Source organism: Leopardus geoffroyi, chromosome D2 (assembly GCF_018350155.1).
Source record: "Leopardus geoffroyi isolate Oge1 chromosome D2, O.geoffroyi_Oge1_pat1.0, whole genome shotgun sequence".
In the NCBI taxonomy this organism is placed as follows: Eukaryota; Metazoa; Chordata; class Mammalia; order Carnivora; family Felidae; genus Leopardus; species Leopardus geoffroyi.
In genome coordinates, this window is record NC_059334.1 from 88,201,726 (window position 1) to 88,210,951 (window position 9,226).

The 9,226-nt window shown below is 60.7% G+C and overlaps 1 protein-coding gene and 1 long non-coding RNA gene across 2 annotated transcripts; one reads left to right on the top strand and one right to left on the bottom strand.

The window, feature by feature from the left end:
* Positions 1 to 649: 649 nt before the first annotated feature.
* On the bottom strand, positions 650 to 5,592 carry FUOM (fucose mutarotase). The gene is made up of 6 exons (XM_045439355.1): positions 5,453 to 5,592; positions 4,654 to 4,722; positions 3,124 to 3,194; positions 2,831 to 2,929; positions 2,126 to 2,199; positions 650 to 1,861 (listed from the first exon to the last, which is right to left on the bottom strand). The coding sequence occupies exons 1-6, from the start codon at positions 5,535 to 5,537 to the stop codon at positions 1,795 to 1,797; spliced, it is 465 nt and encodes a 154-aa protein (XP_045295311.1). The 5' UTR covers positions 5,538 to 5,592; the 3' UTR covers positions 650 to 1,794.
* A 1,115-nt stretch (positions 5,593 to 6,707) lies between these two features.
* On the top strand, positions 6,708 to 8,757 carry LOC123577273. The gene is made up of 2 exons (XR_006701797.1): positions 6,708 to 6,816; positions 8,642 to 8,757. It is a non-coding gene; the product is annotated as an uncharacterized LOC123577273 (long non-coding RNA).
* Positions 8,758 to 9,226: the final 469 nt, after the last annotated feature.

The window sequence follows — 9,226 nt, forward strand, 5'->3', positions numbered from 1 at the left end:
AGCCCCAGAGCTCCCTGTGTCCTTCCGTGGGTCCCAAGTGCCTCTGAGGACTTGAATGGTGGCCCTCATCCCGATGCTCTGCCTGGCGGCTCATGTCTCACCGCCTGGCATCGTCATCCCCACGTTACCGCTGAGGAGACCCCACGCTGGACAGCGACCTGTTCAAGGTCCTGCCCTAGCAGGACAGAGTGAGTCTCAGCCTCACCTCTGTGCACCTTGCATGGGTCTGGGGTGACCCAGACCCACGTGTGTGTGTGTGTGTGTGTGTGGTGGGGGGGGGGGGCAGAAGTGAATCCTGCCTGGCACACAGGAGGGTTCACAGTCCCTCAGATCCCTCCCCTGCCAGGTCGGGGACGGCATCTCCAAGCAGCTTGGGTGCGGGCAGTTGGGGACTGGTGCCCAGCTCAGATCCAAGGTCAGTGGTGGCCACAGCCCCAGGCAGCCCAGGGTGGCGTTTGTGGCCAAGTCTCTCTCCAGCACTACTGGAGCCAAGGTTCCTCACGGGCATTTCCTCCAACCCAGAGGCACGGCTTTGTGGCTGAGGGCACCAAGAGGCGGGCGAGCTGGGGATTTGGGAGCGTGCAGTTGAGGTGTGCAAGCCTCAGGACAGGAGACACTGGCAGAGGCAAGAGGCCTGTCAAGAGTGGAAAATATCCCAGGGCATTTAACTGTACACGTTACACGTGTACAATTTATTCTGTCAGTTAAGTCTCAATAAAGCTGTTTAAAGAAAAGCCTTCATGTGGCTAGAAGTGGCCGTGGGGCCAGGGGTCTGAGGTTAAGCCCCGGCAGTAACTGGCCCAGAGCAGGGTCCCTTCAGGCAGAGCCCCAGATCTGCAGCCCGGTGGGCTTGCCTGCCCTCTGGATTCTCCTCGACATATGGACACCAGCTCCTGGTCGCAAGCAGGGGCCCTTCCCCAGCCTCTGAGGCCGGAGGGCCCCTGGTCATGCCAATTCCTGCACACACATGGCTGAAAGAGGTCTGGAGGGAAAGGAGAGGGTTTGGGGAGACCCTGGGGTCCAGGGCAGCGGTGGCAGGATGCCTCCCACCCCGAGGCCCAACCCAAGCCTCATGCTGAAGCCCCGACGGCCTCCTCCTCCACGCTGCTTCGGGCCGGCTGGCCCTTTGCCTGCTGGGCCAGGCGCGTTCTCCTGTCCTTTACCCCTCACCCGCCCACTTCCCAGGATGGTTCAGGCTGCTGCGTATTCAGTAGGCACTCAACCACTGGAGACAGAGAACAGAGAATAACAGACGTGCCCCCCGCCCCCGATCACTTCCCGGAGCATCCAGACCAGCTGCTGACACCTGCCCGCCTGGTCCTCTCCAGGGCCACCCACATGTCTCCCCACTCAGGGCCACCTGGGCAGCGGCTCCACCCACCTCCAGGCCTCTTGCACAGTCACAGCCCCCCACGCAGTCTCCACTCCACCTGTGTGAGCTCTTGTCTCAAACTACAGGGGGGAGGGAGGCCTCACCTCCCACCTGAGGAGGCAGCGAGGGGGACGGAGGGATGGGCACTCCACGGAGCCAATGGCTTCCCTCGTGCTTAGAACCAAACAAGTCTCTGTGAGGGTGGGGCTGTTGTTGAGGCCTCTGGACACTGACAAAGCACTACGGTTTCTGACATTTTCATAAATTGGGTGCATCCCAGTCCCAGGCCCCTCCCAGGACTGGCCTGGCCCCCCGGGGCTCCCGGTTGGCTGCAGTCTGGGTGCTCCAGAGTGGGGCCAGCTCATCTGTCGTCTGGCTCAGAGATCCAGATTTCCTCCTGGGCCCTGTGGTCTTCGCCAGGCCTAGCAGAGGGCGTCGGGGGCCAGCACCCCCTTCTTGAGGATGAGGTTTCCGTAGAGGGCTGTCTCCCTGCATAAGGAAGTGAGCTGAGCACCAGGCTGGGGCCCGATGTTCTGCCACCCACCTGGCCCACCTTCACCCCAGGCGCTAGACTAATCCAGGGACCGGTCATCAGGCAAATCCCTTGGCAGTCATATTCCCAGTGGGGCATCCAGTCTCAGTCAGGGCAGGGCTGAGCAGAGGGTAGGGGGGGCTCTGGAGTGGGGAGGAGGGCCCAGCATGGCCCAGACCCAGCAGGACCAGCAGGACCCCATGGGCCTGGCCAGAACTCACCCAGTTGCTACAACAGCAAAAGCCTTCTTGGCCCGCGCATAAAACTCAAACCTCTCTAACTTCGCCAGGGTGTCCTGGAAGGCAAAATGTCATGGTCGAGGGACCTTGCTCAGAAACCCTCAAGGGCCCAAGCAGGTAGCAGGGGCATGAGGTCACATGGCCGCTCTGAGGTTCATTTCTCTGGCTCTCCTTGCTGGGGTCCCAAGGATGCTTGGCCTCTGAGCTGTGAGGGCTGGACGGCCAGGAGCATGGGGGGCTGTGGTGGCCACCTGCCTGGGGCCCTTCTGTCCCTTGGAGCTGGCCTGAGGGCAGGAGGGTGCCTGCCCAGGACAGAAGCCCCAAGCATCCTCTCCTCAGGTGGGTCCTGCCCAACACACCTGCCAGCGGGTGGTCCTTGGAGGACAAGCCCACCCCCTCACAATGTGGGGGTGACACACGGCATTGGCCAGGCCTCTGACCACAAGACAGGGGCCGGGGCACCCCGCTTCCCCCTGGCTCCGCTCAGACAGGCTGGCAGGGGGGAGGGAGCCTAGGCGAAGCCAGGTCAGGATCCTGAGGCAGGGCACAGCCACATCCCCAGGGTCACTCTTCTGTGGAGGGAAGGCAAGTGCTGAGACCACTGTAGCATGGAATTTGGGGCCTCGGTCTTGTGCTCCTCCTGGCCTCCAAGGAGGTGAAGCTTTCCTGGTGGGGCCGCAGTCTCACCATGCAGCCGGCCCCGGACAGGATGGACTCGTAGCTCCTCCACACCGGGGTCTGAAGGCCCTTCGTCCTGTCGCTGGGCACCAGGTCCATGACAGCAGCCTAGGCACAGAGGGGTCAGCCTCGTGGTCTCTCTGTCTAGCTGCCCTGGGTGCTACCAGGCCCCCACACTGGGTGACAGTTCAGGGGTCCTCCGTTCAGGGTCAGAGCCCTTTGGGGACACATTCCTCCCCACTCAAGGCAAGCGGGCCCCCTGAGGTCTGACAAAGAAGAAAGCAAGTGGAAAAGGCACTCACTGGGCTCTCTACGTAGGTGTCCAGGGGCAGCAGCTTCAGCACGGCCTCCAGGAGCTGCGGGATGCCCAGGCCTGAGGGCACAGTGCCAGCCTGAGACTCCAGCGCTCTCCCACCTGGCTGCCGATGGTGCCACCTGCCCTGTTGGCCTGTCCACACCGTTCCCCCTGGGCCTCACTCAGCTGGCCAGCAAGGATGCACTTGGGCCCAGGACAGAGAAGGCCCTGCAGACACGTGCTGCCCGCCTGGGGACACTTATTGGGGCCACACTGGCATCTCCCCGCCCTGTGGCCATCCTGGCTCTGGGCCTGCCCTGCCCGTCCCCCTTCACTGCACTACACAGGTTATTGGTGGTGACCTCAAAGTCATCTATCAGGAAGGGCACCTGGGCCACTTCCCTGAGCCCAGAAGTCCCCCGACATGACCCCTGGGTTGCCACTCTTATCCTGTGGTGAGCACAGTGGGGCCTGGGAAGAGGCTGTCCCCACGGCCCCAGTTCTCCCGTAGAATTGGGTCCTGATTGTTAAAGAACTCGTGCGCATCGTACAAAACTGGGAAATACAGAAACTGCTGGTGAGAAACCCCGAGAGCACTTCCTTTTGCCGTCTTCTCTGCTCTTCTTGGTGGTTGACTTGTCCGCAAGCCTGGCTCCGACCCCTAACTGCTAGTTTCCACTAACACGCAGGGTGTGCGCGTCACTCGGAGGCTTGGCTGCTCCTTGCCTCCCAGCATTTGGCCTTTCCCATGGCCCATCCTCCTTGGGTCATCTGGCTCATGGTGTAAACTGAGGCACAGCTGGCTCATCTCTGTCAGCAGGGAGTGGAAGCCAAGGCCACTGGGTCTGGAGCTGGCAGCCCACTGAACATGCCTCAGACCACTGGCCTGCGTTGTCCGGGGCGGGGCGGGGGAGGGGTTAGCCCACGTTTCACATCTCTGTGCCTCAGTGACCTCGCCTCTCCACGGAGAGTCATGTCCCCCTCATGGCATCGCTGAGGGCGGGGAAACAGCCATGCCCAGGTTGAGCCCAGTGCCAGCCCAGGTAGGACAGGACGCTGCTGCTCTTCTCCCCCCTGCCCAGACCCTACTCTCGGTACAACTCTGTTACCTCTATCACCTTGGGGATCTGGTTCCAGGACTCTCCAAGTCAAGCCTCCTGCCCACCCCTTAGGGTCAGAGGGTCTTAGAAACAGAGCACGTGGGCACCTGGAGCCCGTGAGGCCAGGCCGCCAGTACTGGGATTTCTAGTGAACACCTGACCTGGGTGTACTCGTGCTCAGCCAGCCGATGAGGCTCTGGGCCTCAGTTTCCCCACTTGCATGAAGTTACCAAGTGGTGTCTCAGATGGAGCAGGAGGCCCAGGGTCATCTCTGGGGTTGGGGTTGAAGAGGGTCCTGGTACCGGGATTTCCTGGCTCACTGGTGGGTGCTTGGGGAATGAATGGGGATGGGGACAGAGCTGCCACACTTGGGGAGCCCAGAGCGGGGACGACTGCCCATCCACCCTAATCCACCCTGTCAGAGGTGGCCAACTCACCGTCGGCACGGATCTCCTCCGGGCCACACCTGCATATGGAGGAGGTGGGGAAGTTCACGTCTGCAAAAACTGAACAGCCATCCAACCTGATTAGACATCCCTTGGTGGGTCCTTGGGTCTGCGCAGCCCATCTTCCAACTTCGTGGGCGGGAGCAGACCTCGGGTCACCTGCTCATTGCCCTCTCCGACCCCTCCCATCAGAGGTGGGGGGAGGGGACAGGGAGTTTCCCAGTGGTGTAGAAACTGCAGGTGTTTCCAAGACGAGGGCGGATTTTGGACCCGCGGCCTCCACCCAGCAGGGGCGGCTCGGTCTTGAGAAGCTGCCCCCGTCCGAGGCCCATGGCCCCAGGAAAAGATAAAGCGCCGCAAACAAATTGGCGTGACCCTTCGGGGGCCGTCTGGGAAGGGGTCTGGAGACAGCACACCGGGCCTGAGGCCAGAGCTGGGAACTTGGCCGCCCCCCCCCCCCAAAAGCCAGGCTGATGGGAGGGGCCGGGCCTCCCGGACACAGCCCTGCCTGGAGCAAGGGTCGCTGTCCTCGTGACCTTCTGGGACTAACCAAGGTCGGGGCAGGGGCTTGGGCCACCGCCCGGGCCTCAGTTGCCTAAAGGACGCGGGACGGGGAAGGAGGGAGTGTCCTACTGGGAAGTCGGATGGGGCGGCCCATGCAATGCCCCCACCGCCCTTCCCTGGAAGCGAGAGTTGTCGTCTCCTGGCCGGGCCACAGCCTGGGCCGGGCCACCTGCCCGGCTTCTTCCGAGGGTGGGGGCCCCCGAGGCCCTGTCCCCGCCGCGCTCACCGATCTCGTCTCCGTGCCCCATCCGCGCCAGGGCGTAGAGCAGTTCGGGGGACAGCAGCGCCGGGATACCCTTCAGCACCACCATGCTCGCGGGGTCTGAAGCGGGGGGCGGGGCCTCGACGGAAGGGGCGGGGCCTGGGGCGGAGCAGGCGGGGCCTCGACGGAAGGGGCGGGGCCGCGCGAGGCGTGCTTGGGGCTGGAAGCTCCGAGCCGCGCTGGCTGACCCTGGGCAGGGGTGGTGACAACCGGCCCAGCCCCACAGGCGTCCTCCTGGGCCTCGCGTTCCCCGCCACGTCCAAGACCCGGGCGTCGTGTGTTTGTGGTCCGAGCTCTCCGCTGCCGCCCCTCGCGGCCTCCCCGCCCGCCTCCGCTACGCCCCCAGGCCAGGCTGAGCCCCCCAGTCGCACCCCAGACCGCCGGGTCTCTGGTGTCGCTGAGTGGGGAAGGGCGGGTGACCAGACCTGTCAGACTTCTTTAACCAACATTCTTCCTTCAGGACACCCGCCGGCCTGCCCTGGGGTGGGGGAACCCTGGAGGGCAGGCAGCTGTGGCCTCTGGGCTAAGTGGGTGTGCTGGGAGCACCCCATTGGCGTTTTCCACCCTGTCCCCCAAGCGTCAGCCTGCTGACACCCCTCAGGTAACTGACTGGGGTACAGCGCCCCATCCCAGGACAGCAGTGCCCTGACCTGCCAGCCTTCCTCAAGACTGGATCTTCCCACCCCCACCTTCCCAAGATGGGGTGTCCAGACTGCGGCGGGGGGGGGGGGGGGGGGGGGGGGTTGTGCTGGATCCACAGCTCCTTCCGGTAAGCAGAGGGAGCACCTTGCCTTCAGCTGGCCAGAGTCCCCTGCCTGCTGACCCTTGTCCCTGCCACCTGGAATCTGGATGCTGGGCTCCCTCCTTAAGAGCCAGGATCACCAACCATCTCAGGGTGTCACCGCCTCCTGTACACTCCTTGCTGGAAGATGCCCACTTCCACAGCAGGGCACCCCACAGCCTGTCTGTGTCCAGGGCTCTGTCAGGTTCTGGGGCCTGATCCTGGTAGCCGGTAGCTAACTGCCATCCCACAGTGCCACGGGCACATCTCCACTGAAAGACGGGGTTTATTCCCTTCCCTTGAACCAGGTGGACCTTTGTAACTGCTTTGACCAATAGAATATGCTGGAAATGGTGCTGTCTGGCTTCTGAGGTTAGGTCATAAAAGGCAGCACGGCTTCCTCCTGATTCTATCCTCAGAACACTTGTCCAGGAAACCCAGTCACCATATTGGCAGGAAGCCCAGGACACATGGAGAACCTCCCGGTGGATATGTTGGTCCTTGGCTCCAGCTAGGCCCCGCTGATGCAGCACCAACCACCAGAGGAGTGAGTGAGTGGTCAGGAGGCCCCAGCTTAGGCCCCAGACACAGTGGGATAAAGACAAGCTGACCCATACAGACTGTGAGAATGGCTAGTGATTGCTGCCCTAAGCCACTAAGTTTAGGGGTAATTTGTTACACAGCTCTAGCTGGCTGATGCAGGTGGCTCCTGGGCCCTGCTAAGATGGACACCAAGAGCTCCACCAACACTGTCGTTGGCCTTCAATCTGTGTCTACTCTCTTCCCATCTGCTCCCACACTCAGGCTGGAGGGCAGACAGCAGAGCAGATGTGCACACGTGTGCTGGCCTGGTCGTACCCCACGTAAAGACCCACCACCAAACCTCACTGCCCAGTGTGCAGATGGGGATCCTGTTCAGCTCCAGCCGGCCCTTAGCCCCAGGGCCTCACCTCACAGGGCGGCCCTGCTCACCTGCCCAGTGGGAGACGGCCCGACCCAGAGCCGTGGGCAGGCTCTCTCCTTCTGGAGCCCACCTTCTTTCGCTTCACTGCCACATGGACTCAGGGTTGTGTGGTCCGTGCTATTGTCGTGACCCCCAGCCCTGTGGTTCTGGGAATGCTGGGAGGCCTGGCTTCTCCTGGGAAGGTTCTGTACATGAAAGACAACAAAGCCACAGCAAAAAAAAAAAAAAAAAAGAAAGAAAGAAAAGAAAGAAAGAAAAAGAAAGAAAGAAAGAAAGAAAAGAAAAGAAAAGAAAAGAAAAGAAAAGAAAAGAAAAGAAAAGAAAAGAAAAGAAAAGAAAAGGAAGAAAGAAAAGATGTCTCTGTGTTTTCCTGTTGGGCCCTGAGGTGCTTGGCTGGTTGAGGAGACAGTTGGAAACCAGCCTGGCATCTGGCAGGGCCAGGAACGCAGGGCCCTGGGCTGCCCGGTTGGGCAGGGTGAAGGCAGGAGCCGCCAGGGGCTGGAAGGGGGAGGGGGGGAGGGGGGGCGGGGGGCAGGGGAAGGCCAGCAGGGCCTGTACCTGGGCCATCCGGGTGGCTGCCTCCACCCTGGGTGAGGGTTGTGCCTGAGCAGTTTGAACTCCAAAATGGAAGTGTGCAAACATGAGGGGAGAAGCCAATCTGGTACAGAGACATAAGTAAGGCAAGGTTTCAGCTTCAAAACAAATCAAAATCCCAAACAATATGGGGCCAGAAGTCCATTAACTCCAAGGGAGTGGGAGCTTCGCCTCGGGGTTTGTGGTCCCCGGGCAGTGTCCTGCTCAGGGCTGCCAGCGATGCTGTCACTCACGGCAAAGCCTGTGGCCGCGTGCTAGCCTCCCTGCAGCTCAGCCCAGAGCCCCCAAGCCAGCTCTCACTCCACCAGGCCTAGGGGGTGGGCTCCTGTCTCTGCCAAGTTCTGGAGCCCAAATAACCCTGTGGATACAGACATGTGAGGCACACGGAGACTCTGACGTGCATGTTCAACGTTTAACAATTTCTTGGCTTCTGGCTGCACACGGCTAAGACAGGGTGTAAAGACAAGTCTCAGATGGGCCCCTCAAAACTGGCTCCTCAGGAGGCACCTGGGTGGTTCAATCAGTTAAGCGTCCGACTTTGGCTCAGGTTATGATCTCACGGTTTGTGAGTTCGAGCCCTGCGTCGGGCTCTGTGCTGACAGCTCGGAGCCTGGAGCCTGGAGCCTGCTTTGGATTCTGTGTCTCCCTCTCTCTCTGACCTTCCCCTGCTCTCTCTCTAAAATAAATAAACATTAAAAAAAAAATGAAAAACCCCAGCTCCTCACAATCCTGGGGCACACCGCTCGATCAAATTACAGAGGCTGCTGCCTCATGCCTGTGAAAAATTAAACAAATGGATTTCTCCAACTTTCAGGTTTCTTTCCTCGGACACCTCTGCTTGTTCATTCTAGAATCTGCGATAGGTGTTATGCCATCCAGCACAAACCCTCGGTTACGCATTCAGCTTTAATAAATGAGTATTTCCACATCTATTGCCCGAAGAATGCCCAGCTTTCTGGTGACCTGCCCAGAGAGCCTGCTCGGTGCGGCCCGAATCCCATTCCCTCGTACCTACTTCTGCCCATGTCACATGGTCTGAGACCGAGGCTTATCTGTAAAGAATATCACCCTGCCTTCTGTCTGCACTCTCAGCCCCGGGGAGCGGGGGAACTCCCGCCTGCCTCTCAACACCTCCCTTCCGGAGCCTGCTCCAAACTCACTGATTTCTGACCACGAAGCACAGGAGAACAGACAGGTCCTGGGTGAAGCCCGCAGCGCTAATACCTGCAGGGCAAACGGTCTGCATAGGATCAGAAATCCTGTTGCGGCCCAGTGCCCGGCTTTGCTGCACAAATGTAACCAAAACACAAGAGCATGTCATCTAAGGTGTTCAGACAGCCAAGCTTTACAGAAGGTCATTTCAACTCTTTGCCAAGCGTTCAGCTCGTTTCCCGGGGCG

Bases quoted from the DNA above. Each gene is read 5' to 3' on its own strand.
- FUOM (XM_045439355.1), bottom strand. From the start codon at position 5,537: ATGGTGGTGCTGAAGGGTATCCCGGCGCTGCTGTCCCCCGAACTGCTC. The intron at 4,723-5,452 runs GTGAGCGCGGCG...ATGGCTGTTCAG, and splicing joins GGGGCACGGAGACGAGATCG to TTTTTGCAGACGTGAACTTC. The intron at 2,930-3,123 runs GTGAGTGCCTTT...CTCTGTGCCTAG, and splicing joins ACACCTACGTAGAGAGCCCA to GCTGCTGTCATGGACCTGGT.